General features: G+C 43.1%; 1 protein-coding gene and 1 non-coding gene across 7 annotated transcripts in view; both read right to left on the minus strand.

The window, feature by feature from the left end:
• Window positions 1-8,205, minus strand: part of Scaf8 (SR-related CTD associated factor 8) — a 192,482-nt gene extending 184,277 nt beyond the window's left edge. For 5 of the 6 annotated variants that reach the window (XR_005286507.1, XM_038338853.1, XM_038338854.2 and 2 more), the window contains exons 1-2: window positions 8,039-8,205; window positions 2,442-2,504 (exon numbers count right to left, since the gene is read on the minus strand). Coding sequence is in view for 5 of the 6 variants with exons in the window: in XM_038338853.1 (XP_038194781.1) it covers window positions 2,442-2,504; window positions 8,039-8,068 (93 nt within the window). In the remaining variant the exon portion in view is untranslated. The remainder of the gene's footprint in view (window positions 1-2,441; window positions 2,505-8,038) is intronic. The other variant, XM_038338855.2, reaches the window with a different exon arrangement.
• Window positions 8,206-23,287: 15,082 nt separating this feature from the next.
• Window positions 23,288-23,394, minus strand: LOC119822118. Its single transcript, XR_005286710.1, has one exon. It is a non-coding gene; the product is annotated as a U6 spliceosomal RNA (small nuclear RNA).
• Between the last annotated feature and the right edge of the window lie 1,036 nt (window positions 23,395-24,430).

A 24,430-nucleotide genomic window follows, 5' to 3' on the forward strand; every position in this document is an offset into this window, starting at 1 on the left:
AATTGCCAATAGATCGAAGATTTACAATCACCTCAAGTCTACGAGATCCTCTATGTGAATCCCCTTGGACAAAACTGTTGTCAACAAAAATCTTTAGAGACCCAGTTCTGAAACACAAGACTAGGCAGGAAACAGCTTTGTGTTTGTGTATTTCTGTTTCCATCATTAAAAATTAAAAAAAAAGCAACCCCCCAAAGGGCAAGATAATCAGGAGTGCTAACTCACACGTTTCTTTCCTGTCTAATAGCTACAAAGTGCATTTCTTTGGTAAAATCACAATGGCCGACCTTAGTTCCCCATCTGTAAAGGGAACAGCACCCACCAAGCTTTTACATAGCTCTCCCAAACAATGGCTGAAGCACGGCGCTGTGTAACGGGAAGAAGAGTGCCTCTGCATCAGTGAGTTGAAGCAACCACAAATCAGAAATATTCAGGAAAGGCTGGACAGTGGTGACGCACACCTTTAATCCCAGTACTCTGGGAGTGAAAGGCAGGTGGATCTGAGTTTGAGGCCAGCCTGGTCTACAGAGTGAGTTCCAGGACAGTCAAGCCTACACAGAGAAACTCTGTTTAAAAAAATCAAAAAGAATCAGGAAAAAAAAAACTGTCCTAAACTCATGCTTTTTCTCTTGTTATTCCCTAGAAAATTTGGTGTGCCATATTTGGTGCAACAAATGCTAGGTTTAGTCTGCAGAACCAAATAACAACTCATGGAAGAGGATTTTACCTGAATATTTGAACTGCTTTGATTAATTCAAATACTGTGTCAACTTTATGCATCAAAAAATTTACTGAATTAAAGAAAGCCATTGAACCTGTCTGTGGCAGTCTTTATAGACCACTATGTAGGAATCTCTACATACTGCCCAAGTTGTATAACCTCAACTGTTTTTACTTTAGCTGGAAGGAAGGGAGGTCTGAGGAACACATCAAATTCAGAAAGTATTAAAACAAAGGTACCAATTTCTTCTATACTTAGATCAAGCAAAAGTAAAAATCTATTACTTTTCCAAAACTTAAGCTTTTGTCACCGCTCAACGGAAGTTACACAGAGTAACTATCTCAATGACAGAAGAAAAGATCCTAAAAGATGAGTCTTACAAGAAGTAGTTCTGATTCTAAAAGAACAAATGAAGGGTGTTTTTTAATGTGAGAAATTTTCAAATACAATTCAACAGCACTGTCTTATTTTTGACTGTTGGGAAAACTGTGAGCATGACACACACATGGTCATCTGGCTCTGGGAGGCAAATACTTGGACTAGTCGGCAAAACTGGGCCTGGACAGCAGGATCCCAGCAGCCCCAACAGGGCAGAAAGGAATGCAGGCACTAGAGGGCCTAGCCAGGCACAGGACAAACAGGCTCAAGAGTGTGCAGACCCCTCTAAGGTAGATGTTCTTTCCCTTGCCTCATTTATTTCTGTATCTAAGGAAATCTCCTTGCATACGGTAAGCATCCACTAAGAATTAAATTAACAACAGGGTCAAAAAATGAAATCCTAAGCCTTTCCTATCAACCCAGAAAAGTGACCAACTAGCCAGGCAGTGCTGGTGCAGGCCTTTAATCCCAGTACTCGGGAGACAGGGGCAGGTGGAGGCCAGCCAGATCTACTGGGCAAGTTCAAGGACAGCCATGGCTGCACAGAGAAACCCTGTCTGGAAAAACAAAGTGACGAATAACTAAGTTGCAGATTTTAAAAACGTGTTTGATACACATTTGCTTATCAGTCATAATTGTCTGAAGGGAACATAGCGATCTATTCTTCACTCTTAATAAATAAGGTAATGTCAAAGTCTGAGGTATTTCTTGACCCACAGTGGAACGTTACAAACTCATTCCTACATCTTAATTTGGCTTTATCAGCTCTTACAAAGATGAAATAGGTACATACAATCTGAATCACAAAGAACAAACACCATGTTCACAACCAAGTTTGAGACAGACCATGGGAGCACTCACAGACTACAGAACACTGTTCATCAGCCCTGACTTTCGAGACATCTGTACCATAACTAACCCCTCTAGTTGAAAATGTAAAATCTGATTTAGTTTTTGTTTCTCCACTCCTATATCATACGTCGTTAATTTATTTCCAAACCGTAAATTATGAGGTCTGTAAGTAACTCATATTAAAATGTTATCAAAAATGTAGTGAAATTATGTAATATAGAACGCAAATAAATGTAATGTAAATATGCTATATGCTCACTATTAAGCCCAGTAACTTTTCTTTCCCCATTTTTAAAGATATTCCAAATTTCTTATAAAGCAATTAAGTTTTATTTCCTATATGATCTTTTTAAGATTACTAATATATTTTAAGCAGCAAACTCCACCCTATTCCCAAATACTACCCATACAAGTAATACAGAATTTCACTACCAAATTAAGCCTAACATTTCCCAGAAAGCCTGCCTTATGTGGGTTAGAATCATCTTACTATGCTTCTTGTGTCCATGCTGCTGGAAAAGCAGTCTGTACAAGCAGGAGTAGAGGCACAACCCTGAGAGAAAGGAGTAGAGAAAGATGTTGAGAAAACAAAAACACACAAAACGAGCTCACTCAAGAGTCTGAGCTCAGCCAGTGTTCACGGTCATGGTTGATCACATTTTTGTCATACCACTGAGTCAAAAACTGTCCATTAACAGCAAATCTGGCCCTAGAAAGAGATATCTGAAATCGTATGTGGAAGCAATAAAAATCACTACTAATTCTAAATACCTACTGCAAATGATGATTAAAATACAACTGTTCAGGAGAGTGGAGATACACGAGTCCCTTAAATATCAACAAATTACTCTTGTGAACTTAATACTAGTCTAGAATACCTTGGTTTAGTACTATATGATTTTTATAGTGACAATTTCTTTTGTAATCTTGAATGGTTGAGATTATATACAATCAAAATCATGCAATATCAAAATCTATTCAATCTGAATTATTATTGTAGTATAAATTTTTATTATTATGGATAAGAAAAAACTATTACTGTATAACCATTTAAAAGAGTAAATCCAAACAGGCTTGAACACAATTACTATCCAACGTAAAATTCTGGTATGTCCTAACTGGAGTCCTCATTGGAGAAGTCCTCCTCCCTCCTCCCACTCTCCACACTTGAGTGAAAATTAAAAATAGATTACAAGTTCTGACTTAAAATTTTTCACCTAATCTATATTTCTTTTTTCTTTTTTTTTTTTTTTTTTTTGGTTTTTCGAGACAGTGTTTCTCTGTAGCTTTGGAGCCTGTCCTGAAACTAGCTCTTGTAGATCAGGCTGGCCTTGAACTCACAGAGATCCACCTGCCTCTGCCTCCCGAGTGCTGTGATTAAAGGCGTGCGCCACCACTGCCCGGGTCCTAATCTTTATTTCTACAATGTCCTAAAATTTACCTTTAAAGAAATGCTTAAGAGGTATACTGGGTCCTCAAAAAACATAACAGTATTCAATTAGTCAAAGACTCTTCCTACTGAAAGAGTCTTTTAAAATCCAAGTTAAAAAATAAAATTACTTAAGCATTTTAAAACCACGTGTCCAGAATATTAGCTAGCATCAGTCACCTAGTCAGTCCTCATTCCCTCGTTTACTTGAGATGTGCTCAAGTGGGTTCTACACCGTATCTAAAGGTCATGCTATATGCCGAGGACCTAAAGCAACACCATCACTGTTCTCACTGAGCTTGTAACCTGGGTAAAGACTAAGTATTTAACAGTAGAGTCATCCTTAGGAGGCAAAGTACAAATTGCTTTAAGACAATTTAATGGAACTTAAATCCATGATTCTCAACCAAGATTATGTTACTCCTCCCTTAAGGGATAATTGATAACGCCTAAAGATAGAATTGGATGCCACCAACTGAGAAGGTGCTACACAGCATCCAGCCTGTAAAAGTTGGGGATGCTGCTAAATGACCTACACTTTACTTATTTGCTGTGCTCCTCACAGCAAATACGTACACAGCCCCAAATCCCCAGAGTGCAAAGTCGAGAAGCAACTGATCTGAACCACTGGGGTGGGAAGAGGGTTGTGTTAGTGAGGTCGTCCTTAGTTTAAAACACTAAGTATGCTCATCTTTAAATAGTTTTCAACAAGGTAGAAAGAAAAATTACAGGTTGATAAAATTAACCATATTTCCCCTACAAAACACGTCTTAAATCCATAGGCCCCATCCTACTTTCGACTCAGCCTACTCAGAGCGAGAAAAATGAAACATATCATGGGGCATCATCAACATAACCAGCTAGAAAAGCAACCTACACAAATGCATCATTGAAGCAGATTCTATTATGTTAAAGACTTACTGCTAATTTTTTTTGATGTTTAAAAACATGGCTCAGTCCAGCCTAGAACAAAGTATGCAGCCCAGACCAATCTCAAATTCAGAGTAATCCTCGGGACTCAACCTCCTAGCTACTGAAATTACTAGTGTGTGTCAGGACACCCAACTTTCGTTATTTTAAACATTTGAAAGTTTAAAACTGTCTAGGTAACAAACAGTCATGATAATTCTTTAAGCTAGCCAAGAGTGTGGTGCCACATACCTGTAATCCTGTAAACACTAAGTTCTTAAAAGACTCCAATACCAAAGTAAAAATGCACCTCCTCTGGTTTTGTCCAGGCATAACCACTGCTAATCCAATCTTACACTTTTCCATGGATTACCTTATGAGTGTGTTTTAAAATTTCTTCTCCAATTGCTCTGAAATTTTCTAAAGAACAAATCATGTAAAGCCATTCCCTTTCCTTATGTTTTTCAAATACAAGACACAAGAGAGAGAGAGAGAGAGACAGAGAGAGACAGAGAGAGAAAGAGAGAGAGAAATATGAATGAGAAAAAGAGGCCTCTATGCACTCAAGGCAGCCCCAATTCAGCCCACAGTTAAGCTGTCCTTCTCACTAGGTGACCACAGTGACTCCAGGTCACTGTAAGAAGTGAACACCTGGAATGGCATCAAATCCAGTACCTGGTAATGACTAATCCATGCTCAGTTTAGCTGCTCTATTCAAGCTTGGATTCTCAGGGAGTCTTCCAAAATAAGGACGACTCTCTCTCATTGTATCAGAATTGACAATAATGGTCATAGGATTAGCTCTCATTGAACTCATGATAATGAAGAGGAACAGTATCTTTAATATAGTGGTGAAGGACTTAGAAATTCTTTGAGAAATTATGAGGAGGAAGTTGATAGGAGATGATGACTCAGACTGAAATTTTTTCACATTGTGCAGATTAATTTTAAAAAAGGCTGTATTCTTAGCTTCACAATCTCTAGCATTTTATTTCTAAGATAATGTTCTCTGCTAAACAGGAAATAAGACTGGGGTAGTTCAGTCTTATAAAGCCTAAGAATCAGCAAGCCTTTCATATTTTAAGCATGTTTGTTTTGTTTTTTATTTCAGACAGGGTTGTATAGTACGGCTCTGTCTGGCCTAGAACAAAGTATGTAGCCCAGACCAGTCTCAAATTCAGAGTAATCCTCCTGACTCAATCTCCTAGGTGCTGAAATTACTAGTGTGTGTCAGGAGACCCAACTTTCATATTTGAAAGTTTAAAAATGCCTCAGTAACAAACAGTCATGATAATTCTTTAAACTAGCCTAGAGTGTGGTGCCACACACCTGTAATCCCAGCACTCAGGAAACTGAATCAACAGACAGACCCTGTCTCAACAATACTAGTGATAGCTATTATTACCATGAGCTAAATTTTGATGCCTTAAAAGCCAAATTCACTGTGAGCACTTGAAAACATGATTTCCTCCCAAGCCTGTAATTCAGACTTCTTTTCATTTCTGTACTTTGCAAAACACGACTTAAGAGTAATGAATGAACTGCTCCAGGGCTCGCCTGCAATAACAGGCCATACAGCAGCCACATATGCACAATATTATAATCAATTTCTTCTTTTCTAAATTAAAAAGGCTATGCATCTTGTTTAAACTTTTGTTTAAAGTATACAAAGCCAAGTCTACTGCAAGCCTAGAATCCTGCTACTAGAGAAGCTGAGGCAGGAGGATCACATAATAAATACAAGTCTTATCTTAACTTGAGTGAGTTCAAATGTTACCAGCCTAGGTGATCTAAGAAAGGACTTCTCTCAAAGCAAAAAACAGGACTGGGATATTCTAACTCATGGATGGAGCCCTAACCTACGCATGGAAAGGGCCCTACATTCAATTCCCAGTCTGAGTCCAGCCTATATTTTTAAGTTAACTCCACTTTAAATCATTCTAATAATGAAAGTTTCCATCACAGTGAGATAGAAAGGTAAAGGTTTAAGTTGTCTGAAATCCTTAGGGAAAAGATGGGAATTGAGGAGGCTACACACTAGAACTGGACCTCACTCTGCTGCAGCAGACACTGGAGACAGAGGCAGCGCACCTGTTTAAGAGGGAAAGCCTGTTCCTCCTCCACACTGCGCTACTGTGGCCAGAGCATTAAGTCTTGTTTACACCTACCATGGTCCAGAGATGTGGAAATAGAGAAAGGAGGGCTTTTGTTTTGTTTTGAGAGAGGGTCTCTGTATTACAGCTCTGGCTGTCCTGGAACTTACTCTGTAGACCAGGCTGGCCTTGAACTCAGAGATCAGCCTCTCGGCCTCAGTACTGAGATCAAAGGTGTGATCAGGCCTTCTCAGGCCCACCAAGAAGGGAGTTTTTGTAACTAAAGAACTTAAATATTAGTGCTGTATGTAGCAAATTTAAAAAGCCACATGACTTTTTCTATAGCTACAAAATATTAAAGATAGTTAATTACAGTTATCACTAAATTCCCTTTATTGCATATTCAAAATATAGATCACTGAGTGGAAGAATTAAATTTTATATAAGGGACTATCTGACCCGATTATCAGTCATAATTCAGAAGCTTCCCGAACGCATCGCTGTCATGGTCAGGAAGTTTACAACTACCTAAAGTAATATGCATAACTAAAGAGCCATGAATTTATCTAACTTTTAACCCCTTTGCAGCATTTCCCAAATGCTGCCTTAAACAGGAAAAAAAATTAAGATGAAAATGCATAAAGGCATTTAAAAACACATGTGGACATCCACAAATTCTCTTTTAATAGATCATGTACTTAAAACATTAATAGTCATATTAGTGAGTAGTACTTCCAAACCAAAAGTTCTGAAAACTATGCTAATTAGTTCGCATTCATTTAAATATTCGTTTAAGAGGTACAAGACTACAATGATGCTGACTGAGCTGGTATTTGCTACATTTAATATTCGAATTAGGTCCTAGTGATATTATTCCTTAAAAAGAAAATGATTTTTTTTCGAAGCCTGACTTCCAATCAGATCAGAAAATTCAGCAGTGAAAATCGGACACCTGCCTTAAAATATATGTGTGTGCATATAATATAATATATATATTATATATGCTTGACCTGACACATGAACGAGCTTGTGGCAAATGATTCTCTCAGCTTCTTCCCTTCTGGGTGCACAATGTCTCCCTAATATTTGTGTCTTTCTCCCTAACTCATGATCAGAAAGGCAAGAAGAAATAGGAAAATAGGGGGGGGGGGGAGAAATCACAGAATAATGTTGCCTCCCTACCAACCATCCAATTAGCTAAGTCCCTGGCTGGCAAGTTACCTAGTCAACAGAACCTCAATAATAAACACTACGTGTAACGTGACTTCGGATCACCACCCCGCGGGTCCTCTCCAAGGCCTCGCGTCCGTGTGTCAGCTTCCTCAATCACCCGGGAGGACCTGCAGAGTGATGTCCTGCAACAGTTCAGACCCTGCAGGGCCACGGGCTGCGGGTGGGCGGACCAGACTTCGGGGGAATCCACCCGGGAGCTTGGCGCGGCGGCCTCGGGAACCGGCCCGGCCTCCGGCCCGCCCTCTGCCCTCCCCCGGCCCTGCCTGGCCCGGGGAGGGGCGCGGGCCGTTCCCCTCCCCCCCCCCCCACGGCCGCCCGGCCGCCGTCGCCCCACCCGGGGGGAAACTGCGGCCCGCGCCCTTGCTCGGCACGCGAGCCCCGGGCGGGCTGAGGCCTGGCGGGAGGCCGGGCTGCGGTACGAACCTCGCTGTTGAAGGTCTTCACGGCCTCCATGTTGTCTGCGCAGAGGCCCGGGACCCGGCGAAGGAAGAGGCGGCGGCCGGCGCGGCGCGTGCGGAAGGGCGGGCGGGCGACGGGCCCAGGAGACCGCGGAGCACGGCGGGCAGGCGACGCTCCTCAGCGCCGGCGAGGCCCCGGCATGGCCGCGGGGCGGGCGCAGCGAGCAGGACGGAGGCCGCCGGGGCGGGTCGGCGGCGGGGGAGGGGCCGGCGCGGGCGCCTTCGCTGCTTCTCCGCCCCGCTCGGCAGCGGCCTCGGCGCTCAGGCTCCGGTCGCCTGCACTCTCCACCCCCTTCTCCTCCTTCCTCTTCCTCCCGCGGGCTCCGTGTGGTCGCGCTGCCGCCTAGGCCGCGCAAACCTGCAGCGCGCAGCGAAGACACAGGAGGAAGCGCTGACCGCGGCGGCTGCGGCATCCAATATGGCGGACGCGGTCGGGCCGCGCACTCGGAGTCGGCGGCGCCGGCCAGCGCGCCCCCTGGCGACCGGGCCGCGCGTGGCCCGCGGTCGCGCCGGACCATCGAGACGCGCGGCGCGGGCCAGAGCGGCCGGAATCGCCGAGGCGGGAGAGGGACGGCGGCGCCCGGCCCCGGGAGCGAGCGCTGCGGCGCGGACGGGAGACACTGACCGTGGCGGGTCCCGCGGAGGAGCGCTGCTCTGAGAGGAACCCCGAAGTGCGGACGGGGGGCGGGGAGGGATGGAGGGAACGGCTGTGGACATGGGAGGGGCCAATGGTATGAAGTCGGCCCTGGAGGCTGGGTGCAAGTGCCTTTGACAACTTTCGTAGGTATTGACTTGCAGGAGAAGCCCCGGGAGGATTCCTCGTCGGCAGCGTGTCCCGGAGCGTCCCAGGCGCGGGGAGCAAACGCTCCACACAAAAGCTGGCATGGGACGCGTGCATGCAGCAACCGTGCGGGTAATGCGGGCTTGAGCGACCGGGGCCTGAGCATCTCCGGGGCGGGAAGGAACCCAGAACGTCCCATTTGGACGCGGAAACGCAACCCATAGATTTTTAGGAAGTGGGTTATTCTCAAGGAATTTTTGCCCCAGATTATCAGTGCAGAGGATGGACGCAGATTTTAGGATCGAGACGTGCTGCTGGTGAAACGCTGTCGTGCTTCTTTGAAGTTTAACAACGAGGGGTGTTCCCACACGTACGGCCACCCTGACCACCCTTGTTGAATACCGTTTGCCATAGCTCTCCCCAGATGCACGCAAAAGGGAGAAGAGAAAATGGGCTGCTTTAAAGTGCTTCCTAAGTCCAGAGTCCTATGAAACACAAAGCAAGTTCCTCCCTGGCGTTTTAGGGTCTGTACGTGCTTCATTCGCAGATAGGCTGTTGGCACTGGCTGTTTAGAAGGTAAAAATAGTGACAGGAAGCTTCCAATTTTTTTTCACCTGCTATCTCAAGTGCACACAGCTTCCAGTGTTCACAGGCCATGCCTGACGATCCTGCTGTCTCTGCGTACCTGACATTATCTCGATAGTAGCCAAGAGGATCTGTTTTAGACACATCTCTTATTTAGATAAATCCCTGTACTGCTTCTCCATTGCCCTTCAGATACATGCTAACTTACAGGGGTGTGAAGGCCTTGTTACCCCGGCACGTGCCACTCACTATCCCTTTGTTAACTGACAACATAACATTCGCCCACCTAAGTACTTCTATGTGCCTCTTCCCTTAGCTAGCTGCTGTTGCTCATGATTGGTTGGTTGTTTTTGTTTTTCATAACTGATCCTGCAAAAGGTCTCTGATCATGCCATGCTGGGATTTGAGGCTTCTTTCTCCTTCGGCAGCTACATGGGTCTCCTTGACACCGCCTCCTCTCTCTGTATTCTGTTAAGATTTCCCACCTGGCTTTACTCTGCTAAGTCGTTGGCCAAAGCAGCTTTATTCATCAACCAGTGAAAGCAACAAAAAAAAAAACTAAACAAACAGAAAGGGTGTATCTATAGGAAAAAAAAAAACTATTCAGTCCTGAAAATGAAAGGGACTTCTGATACACCCACAGCAAAATAAAACAAAACCTGCTAAGTGAAGTAAGCCAGTCACAGAAGAGCGTGCATGCTGATCTGTATAGACAGACTGAGGTTACTGAGTGGTAAGGTGAGAGGCAAATAAGTTGTTATATAATGGATTCGGGTGCAGTTCAGAGAGGTGAACAGGTCCTGAAGGTGGTGGGCTGGACCGCAATAGGGATACACTTTAGTCTGTAGAAATGCACTTAAGGGCATTAACATTAAAATTTTTATATATTTTAACCACAAAAGATGCTTAGACTAAACCTAGAAATATAAGAACTATAAGCAAGAACTACGAGGTACAAATGAATAAAAAGCAAACTGCCGATAACACACGTGGAAACTGAGCTATGTATCCTGGCCCCCAAATTCTGATTATTAAAAATTCTGTCTGTACTTGGAGGTACAATGCCTTTACTGGGGTAGCTCAATTACAACAAGGCCAACAAGGTAGGTCCTAAGGCAATCTGATGGGTGCCCAAAGAGATGAGGATGCAGAGGCCCACAAGGGCAAGACCTTGGTGAAGTCAGAGAGGAGAAAGGCATCCTCAAGCCTTCAAAGACCCAGCCCACCGGCACCTTGCTCTTGAACTCCAGGACTCTTGGAGAGTGAGGTACGCATGGATACTGTCACTGCCTCTCGGCTCCATCTATAGTACTTCATTTGTCACAGACGCATGGAACCAGCACAGGCGGTGTGCAACACTCTGAGGCTAAGAACCCAATGCTTTCCAAAATTTTCAGGCTAAAGGCAGTGAGGACAGTTGCCAAACTTTTTTATTTTTGAAAGCCATTTGAATTTTCCTCTTGAGAGTAAATTGTTTTTCATTGAGAAGGGATGCTATTTTTGTTTACATAGGTAAATTCAACTTTTTCTGCAACAAAGCTCAGGAAAATGAAACTTCCCCACGGCTCCCTAGGATTCCATATACATGTGCTGGTGTTGCTGACAGAGTTCTTAAGCCAACTTAAAGTTAAAATCAAATTGTGACAGATGGAGAAAATAGATTCCAGCCTGTCATGAGTCTTAGGAGGATTATATAGCCTTGACTAGGAAAGATTTGGTCCCAGGCACCTGCTCCCAAAATCTGGGGTAATCTGACCTCTGCAGGATAGCAGCAGGCAAGAAACCATAGAATTTTCCTGCCTTCTGATTAGGACAACAAAACATTAAGTTTTACAGGTAAATAAAGCAGAGGCTTAGAATGGTGTGATTTGCTGGACATTGGTGGTGCACACCTTTAATCCCTGCATTCACAAGGCAGAGGCAGGCTGATCTCTGAGTTTGAGACCAGCCTGGTCTACAGAACAAGTTTCAGGACAGCCAGGGCTACACAGAGAAACCCTGTCTCAAGAAAAAAGAAGAAAGAGAGGCAAGTTCTAAAAGAAAAGAATGGTGAAGCAGCAGGGGATAGCCTGATAGCTAGGTATCTAGACAGAGGTCTAAGAGCTCCTTTAAATTTAGTAAAAATAGTCCCTATGGCTTTCAACAGGAATGAGGGCAGAAATCATGTGGGGGTGTGCATGGCCAGAGATTACTAAACACCCTTCACCAAGAGGACACTAAAATAAGACCTAAGGGGGACGGGAAATGGAGGGCTTGATTCCTGAGTGTCCATCAAGGTATCCTAGGTCACAGCAGCAGGATCAAAGGTACCACAGACGGAAACAGCAGAGGAACAGCAGGCCTGCAGACAGTACCAGTTCTAACATCAGTCAGTGACCTTTCTTCCAGTGTGGTCATATCTGCACAGAGTGGGAAGAATGCCTTTAAGTAAGGTAATTAATTGTAATTCTTATAATTTTAATTATAAGATTTAATTTAATTACACTTGATTTCTAGAATGTGCAAAGCCCCAGGTTTGCTCTCCAGCACTGAAAAAATTACATGTCGTTACACATCACAGAAATCCTAGCACTCAAACATCCCAAGTTCAAGGCCAACCTCAATCACGTATCACGTTCAAAGACAATCTGAACTCATAAGATCCTGTCTGAAAAACAAAACAATAAGCAAAAGCCAATATTGTTGACATAGGGTGTAGTTAGTAGTCCAAATGATTTCAAAGTTACACCCCTGCCTGACAAGCATGGACAGTCTATCTTACTTAAGCTCTTTAAGGATGGAAAGTACAGGGCAGCATCAGCAACAAAATGGGTGAAGTCTACAGGGAGCAGGAAACACCGAAATGCCCATAGGTGGGAAGGGGACAGGTGGGGACACGGGTCTGTGTCGACACTGGAAACAGTGGGGAGAGGGGAAATGCTGCCCTGTGACTATGTAACCACAATCAGACCTCAAAAGCAAATTTGTGGTGCAATTCCTAATACCTGGGCAATGTGAAAAACCTCATGCAAAGAAATGATTTTCAGTTGGTGTTGGATTGGCCATCTGCCAGACAGCTGCGACAACGGAATAGAGGCTACCAGAGGGGAAGCAACTGACAGACCCGTAAAGGTGTTTGGCAAAAAGTCCATTGCGAATATGGTTAAAGAACGCTGGCTGAAAAAGCCATGTTTGAATTGTTTTGTTGTTGTTTTGGTTTTGTTTTATTCTTGAGGAAGCCCAAACCCACACAGGTGCACTTTGCCTTGAGCAAATGTCCCCACAATGGTAGTGGGAAACCATGCATGGAAGCTTCCAGAAACAAGAGTCCAGGAAGTGGACTAGACAGAACCAGAATGCAAATTTTTAATAAGCTTCCTGCAATCAGAGCAGCCTCACTGATGGAAACAACAGATGCTGGGAAAGAAAAAAAAAAGTCTGGTAGGCTCTGAAAGAACTGAGTGCAAGATAAAGGCTGAAGACCTGGAGAGGAACGGGAGACCCTGGAATGGCGTTTGCCCTGGGAGTATTTTCGTTCCAGGCAAACTTGACCTTTGGACTCTGACAAGCCCCTAGGCGAAAGAGGGCAAAAGTCAAAACTTAGAATCTGACCAGGGGAGAACTACGTGGGGCCTCAGAAGGCTACAGCCCAGGTCCGCTCATTTCCCCCCTGCACTGCAGGAGACCCCGAGGACAGCTACCTCAACCTGAGCAAAAGAGAAAGTACTGCACAAAGAAGTCCAGCCAGCACAGGTGCTCTTCACCCGGAGCCCTGGCGTAAAGTGTTCCCGTAATGGTAGTACCATAGGCATCAAGGAGCAACAGTAAAACCAGTCTCACGGCTGCTCTAACAGTTCACTGCCCACGTGGCTTAGAACAAGAGGCTGGAGAGATGGCTCGGTGGGTAAGAGCACTGGCTACTCTTTCCAAAGTCCTAAGTTCAATTCTCAACCCTTACATGGCAGATTTTAAGTGTCTGTACACTGTAGTCCCATGGGATCCAGTTCCTTCTTCTGGAGCATGCAGGTAAAATGTTAATGTAGCATTTAATATAAATATAATAAAGCATAGTTAATATAAACCATCTTTAAATTTTTTTCTTCGCTTATGACTCCTTTTTGTTTTGGTTTTGTTTTGTTTTTGTTTTGTTTTGTTTTTTCGAGACAGGGTTTCGGGGCTATGACTCCTTTTTGTCTAAGAACTTTTTTATGTGAACTGGATAGCACAGGTATATAAAAGAGGCAAGCAAATGAAACATTTACTAAAACTGAATCATTTATTTTAAACAATTTTGGCATTCATAATTTTAACATTTACTGAAGAAAGTATGTTACATTAGTGACACAGCTGAGCTCATTTTTTCCCATAAAGAGTTAATATAGGGTAAAGGGCCAGCCAAAGAAACCCACCCTGGCCCTAAAACCAGAGCCAGTGAAAGAAACCCACTCTGGCCCTAGAATCAGGGCCAGTGAAAGAAATATGCCCTGGCCTTGAAATTAGAGGCTAAAAGGGGCCCTGAAACCAGAGCCAAACCTGCCCCTGACCAACTAAGCAGAGAACCAGCCAATCCCTGAGCAGAAAACCAACTGATCCCTGAGCATGAGATCTAGCCAATCTGAGCTCAAGGGACTGAGATCTGACCAATTCCCACCCTGAAAATCTCCCTGGAAAAACTTCACCCCTAAGAATCCCTCTGTAAGCCCTGCACCTGGTCAGTTTGCTGCTACCTTCCTCCACCCTGGCAGAGGCAGCCATTCTCCTGTATTCTTCCCTCACAGCCACTCTCCTGGACTCTTCACTCTCAATAAATCTGATAAATGAAGGTTGGGTGATGGCCTGCTTCTGCCAGAGCAGAGAGGGAGCCTGTAAGTGGAAGCTGCTCTTTCATTTCCAGGCCGCTCAGACCTGAATAATCACAAAGAAACTGTATTAATTGCAACACTGTTTGGCCTATTAGCTCAGGCTTCTTATTAACTAACTCTTACATCTTAACCCATCGCTATTAATCTGTATCACCATGAGGTTATGGCTTACTAGGTAAAGTTCCAGTGTCTATAACTCCTTTGGCAGCAACGTAGCATCTCTTCAATTCCGCTTACTTTTTCTATATATCTCTTCCAGCCTGACTATATTTTGCCCTGCTATAAGCCAAAGAAACTTTATTCATTAACCAATAAAAGCAACAGATATACAAAAGGACATCCCATATGAGAGCCTGGACAGAGCAGCTCAGAGCAGGGCTGTAAGGGTTTCTCTGGGGAATCCTTCCCCTAGCAGAGCAGAGTTGTTACACTTTGGTGGGGGGGGGGGGAGGATGGGAGCAGAACTGTAACAACTTTGCTTGGGAAACCCTCTCTAGTCATGAGGGAGCAGAGCTGTTACATTGGGGAAACCTTTCCCTGGAGCACTGCTGTTAAGTTGCTATGCTTACTGTGACCTGTGGTATTTCTTGGTTCCTGACTGCTAGAATCCCTTTCCAACTGAGCTGTAATGCTTACAGTGAAATCCTGGTTAAATATTTGATACTGCAAAGAACATCTTCAACATCTCTCAGAATTCATCAAGGCTTTAATGAAGTACAATTAATAAACTCAGAGTCAAAAATTGGGGTTCAACCTGAAGGTCAGAAAAGCAAAACAGCCAGCTACTGGCTCTTATCTGGACCTCAGTCCAAAATGGCGATCCTGCCTCCAGAAATCTCAGAATGAGACTGAACCTGAGAGCTGTCTCCTCCCATTTTATAGTCCTATCTAGGGCTGGGATTGAAGGCATGCACTGCCCAATGTAGGAGGAGGCTATTTGCTTGTTCCCTGCTGCCCAGACCCGAAATAATCACAGAGTGATTATATTAATTGAAACACTGCTTGGCCAATCAGTTTGGCATATTGCTAGCTAGCTCTTCTATCTTACTTTAACCCATCTCTATTAATCTGTGCATCACCATGACCTCATGGCTTTCCAGCAAGGTTCCGCCAGGCTCCCACGAGTGTCTTTCTCCTTCTGCGGCTACATGGTATCTCTCGACTCCTCTTTTTTTTTCTCCTCTATCTCTGCTTGGAATTCCCACCTTGCTCTATTCTGTACTGTAATAAGCGCAAAGTAGCTTCTTTATTAACCAATGGTAATAAAACATATTCACAGCATACAAAGGGGAATCCCACATCAGCCTTGTTTTTATGGCAACTAGTGTGGCTACTAGGATTAAAGGTATTTGTTACTACTGCCTAGTCTGTAAGGCTGACCAATGAGACTGTTTTACTCTCTGGTCTTCAGGCAAGTTCTATTTACTATAATACAAATTAAATTCTACTATACTTTATAATGATCAATGCTGATAATGACAGACATCAAAGTGACAAACGTATGTTTAGAGGCAGCTCAGAAATTGTGAGAAATTTTGTCCTAAACCCAAGCCCAAGTCAAAAGTCATTGAGCAACTTTCTATTAATAAAAACTAAAATCAGCAACTCAAAGAGCAGTTTTTAGTTGTTTTAATTTCTTTTCTTTTGTAATATTTAGTGTGTGTGTATGCATGTATATGTATGCATATGTGTATGTGAGTTCATGTGTGTATGTTTGTGTATATGTATGTATATGTGTGTATGTTTGTGTATATGTGTGTGTGTGTGTGTGTGTGTGTGTGTGTGTGTGTTGTAGGCCCATATTTCTATATGGCATGGTAACCAAGCTATCAAGCCATAGACCACACCTGAGAAGGGTCACGTAAACTTCCAGACAGGCTGTCACTAACCTAACAAAAGGTCAGGATGTGGTTTTGCTCCTTTCTTTGTAATTTGGAGGATGCCTGATAAAGATATTAATTCAAACCTACATGGCAGCTAGCATAAACAGCAGACAGGTAGTTGTGGATGTGACTGAAAGCCATTCACCTAGGAAACAGAATGCTGATGTATTTTCCCCTTGGTTAAGTTTTGGTATAAAGACTGTTTGGAGAATAAACGAGAGAAATTCTTCAGGATGTGAACGCAGGACTTCATGAGGGACCACTGAGAATCTCCCTCCCAATAAAGCCATGTGAGTTGTGTTTTTATTCCCGTGACTCCACATCAGTCCAGGGAGAGATAGTTTATGTTGGGGTCTGGTCAAGAGAAATAATTGAGGGTCTGGGTTAACATCGGACCCAGAGAGAGAGAGAGAGAGAGAGAGTATTAGTGCACCTGTGGAGACATCAGTACTCTCCTTTGACCACACATACAAAACTTATGTTGCCAGGCTTGGCAGCAAACACCTTTCCCTTCTAAGCTATCATTGGCCTTTAAGAGAGCAGTTTTTAAAATCAAACACCCTAAAACTGTACAGTCCAAGTAGATACTAATTTGATATTTACATGATGAAGAATAATGGTTGGAAAATATTAAACATCTTTGTAATTAAAGCGCTACATTTCTGTAAAAGCTTATCTGCCTCTCACTTTGGGTTACTAAATATAAATGCTTTAAACTAGGCATGGTGGTACATGCCTTTAACCCCAGCACTCACGGGGCAGAGGCAGGCAGATCTCTGAGAGCTGGAGGCCAACCTTGAAGAGGATTTAGTTATAAGGTTTTTTTCAGGCAGGCTCAACTAAAGCTAAGGTTGTAGTTAGTGAGATGAAGCCAAAACTCACTTGAAGGTTCTTCTGAGAAACTTGTGCAAGTTTCACACTTGTTTAAGTAGAGTATGCATTTTTGTTTTGTTGGTTGTTTATAGGCCTGTTCATTGGCATTTGCCAGCTGTGTTTAAAACATCTGCATTTTATTAGTCCACGTCTCTTCCTGACCCCCATGGCCACCTCAACTACGTTTGCCAGGTTTTATTCCTCTCCTCATGATTTCGTCTTATTGCTCTGTATCGCTTTAGGCAGTAGATTGTGTTTGATTCCGTTCTACTCTTAATGCTTTCTTCCTTTGAAAATTCAAGGTGAAAACACTGTATAGTTTTTGTCATATTAAAAGTCCTTTCCAGGGGCTGGAGAGATGGCTCCAAAGGTCCTGAGTTCAATTCCCGGCAACCACATGGTGGCTCACAACCATCTGTAATGGGGTCTGGTGCCCTCTTCTGGCCTACAGACATACACACAGACAGAATATTGTATGCATAATAAATAAATAAATAAATAAATATTTTTTTTTAAAAAAAGGCCTTTCCAGCCGGGCAGTGGTGGTGCATGCCTTTAATCCCAGCACTCAGGAGGCAGAGGCAGGCGGATCTCTGTGAGTTTGAGGTCAGCCTGGTCTACAAGAGCTAGTTCCAGGACAGGCTCCAAAAGCTACAGAGAAACCTGTCTCATAAAACCAAAAAAAAAAAAGGCTGGGCGGTGGTGGCACACGCCTTTAATCCCAGCACTCGGGAGGCAGAGGCAGGCGGATCTCTGTGAGTTCGAGACCAGCTTGGTCTACAAGAGCTAGCTCCAGGACAGGCTCTAAAGCTGCAGAGAAACCCTGTCTCGAAAAACCAAAAAAAAAAAAAAAAAAAAAAAAACCAAAAAAGTCCTTTTCTAGCTTTACTTCATCTTGATGTACTATTTCTATCTTAACTATTTGCTTTCAGTTTTTCTGCATAACATTTTCCTATAGGCACTTTGCGATGTTTTGCTTTTTAATTCAATTTTTAGGAATCTTATGTTTTGAATCTGTATTAGTCAGTGTTTGTTAGAGTAACATTGCACACACACACACACACATACACACATATACATACATTAGAATTATTAGAATCACTTATAGGTTATGGTCCAACCAGTCCAACAATACTGGGCTATGAATGGAAAGTTCAAGAATCCAGAAGTCTCACAATCCACAGGTTTAGATGTCTCAGCTGTTCTTCACTATATTCTGGAATCCCAAAGAAGTAGGCTCTAATGAGGGAATGAACTTGCTAGCAAGGAGGCAAATAGCAAAAGCGTCCTTCCTTATATAGGCTTCCAGCAGAAGGGGTGATCCAGATTAAAGGTACCTCAAGATCAGTATCAAAGGCGTGTGTCTTCCTCCTCAAAGGTCCAGACTAGAAGTAAATTCACCCACTACAAACCAAGCAAAACCAATCTCTCACAGGTGTGCCCTCTGTTTCTGGGTTGTAGTTCATTCCAGATGTAGTCAAAGCTGATGATCAAGAACAGCCACCACATAAACTTATTGTATTTGCTTAAGTAGAATAACATATTTGATGGAGGGTTTTGAGACAGGGTCTCACTATATAGCTCTTACTGTTGTAGAACTCACAATGTAGGCAGACCAGGTTGGTCTCAAACTCATAGACCCACCTAAAGGCATACACCAACACATCCGGGTCCTAAGACTTTTTATTCTTTTATTGTATTATTTTATTTATTTAATATTCTTAGTTTTTCAAGACAGGGTTTCTTTGTATAGCTCTGGCTATCTTGGAACTTGCTCTGTGAACCAAGGCTGGCTTCGAACTCAGAGATCTGCCTACCTCTGCTTTCCAAGTGCTGGGATTAAAGGCATGCGCCACCACTGCCCAGCTCCTAGGCAGTAGTAGTAAAGTTTGTCATAGATATGTTTTACTGTACTGTCTCATGTTTGCCCCCTTTGCTCTACCTTGACCCCTTTGCCCCCTCTATTGGTTCCCTTTTCTCCCCTCAGATAGTTTTCTTTCAGCTTTCATTAAATATATAATATATTTCTATATTAAATATATATTAAATCTAAACTCTTTTTATGAGATAAGAAATATATTTGTTTCCCCCCACTAACCTCCATTTCCCCTTTAGACTCCATAACCTTCCCCTTACTGTCATTTCTTCTATAATTATCCATATTAGTACTTTATAATATCCTATTTTTCATTTTTCTGTTCATTTCTCTTTTCTGAGTTTTGTTGAAGAACTACAGATTTTGTGTTTGTATTCCTTCAACTGGAAAATATTTACAGGATTCTGATTTGGCATTTTATGTGGTTACCGCTAGTTTCTTAAGCCCTACACTTAATGTCTCTGTAAACTTATCAGCGCCTCGTGTATTTTCATCTCTTACCACTTCAGCCACCTCCTGCCCGGGCATTTGACAGTAAGAACTTCGGTTCTGAGTTGCTGAATGCACGCCTTGTTTCTGCCACAAGCAGAACAGTGAGCAGTGATTCGCAACCTGTGGGTTGCGACCCCTTTGTGGGTCAAAGGACTCTTCCACAGGGGTCGCCTATCAGATATCCTGTGTTTGAGATCTTTATATTATGATCCATAACAGTAGCAAAATTACAGTTCTGAAGTAACAACAGAAATAATTTTATTCATTGGGTCCCCACAGCATGAGGAACTGTGTTAAAGGGTCACAGCAGTAGGAAAACTGAGAACTACTGCTTTAGAGTACACAGGTGTCACTAAGGCCGGAGTGTCCGTGTGTGTTCTGGTATTCTCCTGCACTTACTTCCTCTCTAACAGAACGTTTCCCAAGAGTGCATGCGTTCAGAGAGAGATTCATATTGTTGTGTGGTATCCACCAGAGAAGACTGACCTGACGCCGGGTTAAGCCGACAGAAAGTCTTCAGCGGTAGGACAGCAACTTACACTAGGCATTTGGGATCCCAGTGTAGCCATAGGTGCGTTTCCCACGGTGCGTTTTTAAGCATAAAAACCATGTTCCAGGTTGACACACTTCAGTTAACAAGAACCGTTAGCCAGAAGCGCAGAGACAGAAGCCACAGACCAAGGTTAGTACATTCAGAGTCTTTCCCAGGACTGTGGACTTTGATGGGTTAGGTTTTTGTTTTGGCTGGTGTTGCTGTCTACGTGCTGAATTATAGGACCTGAATGGTATTTCCATCATGGGATCAGTTGTGCTAAGGTCTAGAGGATTAAGGTCTGGGGACCTGTTAAAATATGGCGAAGTTCTAAGTCCTTCTGTCTTAAAGTGGATTAGTTGCTTTTTCTGTTGCTGTCACCAAACACCTAGCAAAAATAACTTAAGAAAGGATTTATTTTGGCTCACGACCACAGGTCAGTCCCACGCTGGTGGTGAAGTCATGGCAGCAGGAGCCTGAGGCAGCGGGTTTCACTGAACACCCAGTAGGAACTGGAGAGACAAGAATGCTGCCATTGCTCACATTTAGGGAGGGCCTTCCCTTTTCAATTAAACCAGTTTGGAAACACACCCTGAGCTTTATTTCCAGTACTAAATACTAACAAGCCAACAATCAAAATTATTCATCATAGCTGGGTGTGGTGCTGCCTGCCTTTAATCCTAACATTCAAGCAGCAAAGGCAGGCAAATCACTGTGAGTTCCATATATTTATGCCATCACACAAAGTGTAACTTAATTTTATATATATATATATATATATATATATATATATATATATAGACACACATATATATTTACTTGATTGTGTCTACATATGTGCATACACACATGTGTGCACATACCTATGGAGGGTGTGTTAGACCCCCTGAGCTTAGCTGAGTTACAGACAGCACAAGCTATCAGACACTGATGCTGGGCAAGGAACTCAGGTCCTCTGCGAGAGCAGTAAATATTCTTAACCACTGAGCCATCTCTCCAGCTCACTCCCATCCCCAAAGTGCATCTTAGTTGTAGCCTTGTCTTTTCAGAGAGTTTAGCGTAACAAACTCTGAGGATTTTTATTTTTTTTTGTCACTTTAAATATTGTATCCCTGCCTTCCTGTACCCAGTGCTGCTTTTGCTGCCACTCACGATACTCACTTTTTTAAATATTGTATCCCTGCCTTCCTGTACCCGGTGCTGCTTTTGCTGCCACTCACGATACTCACTTTTTTTGTGGGTGCTTCATTCTCATCTGGAATACTTTCAGAATTTTCCCTCTGTCTTGGATGAATAAAATAAACATGTCATTTTCCTTGGCAGTCTCAAATCCTCCTTTCCTCAGATCTTTCAGTTTCCTTTAATTCAGGAAAATGACTCATTATTATTCCTAAACTATTTCTTCGCCCAAATCTCCTGTTGGGGAAGTGTTGACAGTTTTGCTTCTAGTTTTCATAACTAGCTTCTTTCATGACTTTTCAAGGATTTCCAACTTGTGTTCCTTCCTTCTGTCTCCCAGAGGGGCCCCATCTTCCTGACAGTTTGCCCAGAACTTCCGGGTTTGGGCACAAAAAGGCCTCAGTCATGTGGAGTTTTCCAGCTCTGGCCCAAACCAGGATGACTGCCTCACCCATCCAGGTAGGATGAACAGTGCTTGTTTGTTTGCCTGACTTTTGCTGGTTTCAATGACTGCATTTCATAACCTATGTTCCCCTTGATTCTGCTTTATGACCATCCAGTTCTCATAACTCTTTGTGAAGGAAGCTTACTTGTTTTTCTTTTCTTCTTTCTTTCCCCCCTCTTCTTGTCTTCTTCCTCTCCCTCCTCCCCCTCTTCTTCTCCTCTCCTCTTCTTCCTCCTCCTCCTTCTTACTAGAGTATCTCATGTAGCTTAGGCTGGCCCCAAATTCCCTGTGTAATCCAGGCTAGCCTTGAACTCTTTATCCTCCCGCCTCCATCTCCCAGATGCTGAGATTATAAGATGTGCCATTATACCTGGAGGAAGTTACTTTGAAATAGTAACCAAAATATTCCATTGATTCTACTTTGCTCTGGCAATATTATCCTGGCTCAGTGGCTGCTGTTTCACCATCTCCACATTTTTAGCAATGGTCAGGATGATATAAGCTGCTGACTAGAACGTTCACCAGAATGAGCAGAAATCCTAGCTTCCTTTCCTGATCCTCTGGGGAATTTAGGGGTGTGAGGTGTGTGTGTGTGGTGTGTGTGTGTGGTGTGTGTGTGTGTGTGTGGTTTGTGGTGTGTGTGTGTGTGTGTGTGGTGTGTGTGTGTGTGTGTGTGTGTACATATGTGCATGCATGGGGAAGTCAGAGGCCCACTAGTGGGAATCATTTCTCTCCTTCTACCATGTGGGCCCCAGGGATTAAAGTTAAGCCATCAGGTTTAGTGGCAGGAGCCTTGCTCACTGAACCATCTCACAGGGCCACAGCCTTTGTTTTCCTTCTCATGAATATGTTTCTGTCCTTTGACTTATAGTTTTGTGTCACTTCACTTTTTATATTTAATACATGGCGTCTAAGCCTGACTCTGGATCATAATGTGACATTTTCTTAGCAAAGAGACATTATAGCTGTGTGTGGTGGCACATACCTACCATCCCAGACCTCAGGAGGCAGAAGCCGAGGCAGGAGGAGCTTACATTCAAGAACAGCCTGATCCCACATAACAAGACTGTCTTAAAAAGTCAAGGACTGGAGGGATGGGGAGACGGGCGTGGACTGGCACGTGCTGTGCATGCAGAAGACTGGCTTTGACTGGTGTCACCAGCACCACACAATAGAGACAGCATCTTTCACTGTTGTCTTTTCCTCCAATCCCTATAGTTTTACATATGGGTTATGTTTCTTGTGTTAGATCATGAATATATGAGCTCATACTCTGATACTGGCAGACCTGGCATTTACTTACCTGTTCCACAGATAATCTGATTTGTTGTATCAACTTGTATATGTGTCAGTCATCTTCGAACTAGTAGCTTCTTCATCCATAAAAATAGAGTCATAGTTCTTGTTTCATAAAGTAATTGTGTGGACTAAAACCAGACAATGCATGTGATGATCTTCGGATAGTCCATAACCAGTCATTAATGATCACTATTCTGCATTTGCTATTGGAATATGCTACCAATATTTAATATTAGTATTTTTTTCCTTTTTTCCTTTCAAGACAGGGTTTCTCTATGGAGCTCTGATTGTCCTGGAACTCACTCTTTATGCGAGGCTGGCCTTGAACTCAGAGATCCACCTGCCTCTGTCTCCCAAGCACTGGGATTCAAGGCATGTGCCACCATGTCTGGCTGAGCATTAGTATTTTCTTATTCTTTTTTTTTTTTTTTAATATGGAACGCTTCACAAATTTGCATGTCATCCTTGCACAGGGGCCATGCTAATCTTCTCTGTATCATTCCAATTTTAGTAGATGTGCTGCCAAAGTGAGCACGAGCATTAGTATTTTCAAGATCAGTCTTGAACCTATGCATCTAACGTGGTAAAAGTAGGGCTAGAGAGACTGCTCAGAACTTCAGAATACTTGATGCTCTTGCAGAGGACTGGAGTTTGGTTTTTAGACCCGTGTTTTGTGGCTCACGACCACTTGTAACTCCAGACTAAAGGGTTCTGATGCCCTTCTGGCCTCCAAGGGATCTGAACATATGTATGAATACCCAAACAGACATATAATATAAACACAAATATGAAGGGGCGTGGTCGATCGGCAGTTGGAATTAACCAGACTAGCTCTAATACAAAATATTCTTTAATAAAGGAAAGAAGGAGAACTTACAAAACCTGAGTTCCAGCGAGGAGCGCAGGAAAAACAGAGGAAAAACAAGCGCACATAGGTGGTTTTATAGACTATTTGGGGCCCCCCGGGGGGTGGGACACACGGCACAAACAAGGTGATTGGCTGAGCTTCCCCATCACAAATAAAATAAAAATTATTCATTAAAGTGGTTAGTGTCGACTCTCTCTCTCTCTCTCTCTCTCTCTCTCTCTCTCTCTCTCTCTCTCTCTCTCTCTCTCTCTCTGTGTGTGTGTGTGTGTGTATGTGATACTGGGGATACTGGAGATGGAACTCAGGGCCTCAGGCAGATGCTGGCAATGGATGTAACTACCCTGAATTCCACCCCCAACCAATTCTCTCCCACTTTTGACAGTTTATATGTTTAATTGTCTCCATTTCCCATCTCCTCACCTCTTTTTTCTGTAATCTGAAATTAAGATATTGTTAAATTGTTTTTAATAGTACCTAATTTAATTTTGAGAATAAACTTTAATATTTGGTTTGTTGTATAATAAATCTGAAGTTGGCTGTTGTTTCATATTGGCAAGCCTTTGAGTTGGTCTTGTTGGGGCACAGAGCAAAAATATGAAGTCTGCTGACCCCTGCAGAAGGGTGCTGTCTGCAGGTTGAGACCCAAGCAGGCGGTGATTTCACACCGCTGAACCATGCAGAGTGGTGCTGTCTGCAGACTGAG

This window comes from Arvicola amphibius, chromosome 8 (assembly GCF_903992535.2).
Source record: "Arvicola amphibius chromosome 8, mArvAmp1.2, whole genome shotgun sequence".
NCBI classification, from domain to species: Eukaryota; Metazoa; Chordata; class Mammalia; order Rodentia; family Cricetidae; genus Arvicola; species Arvicola amphibius.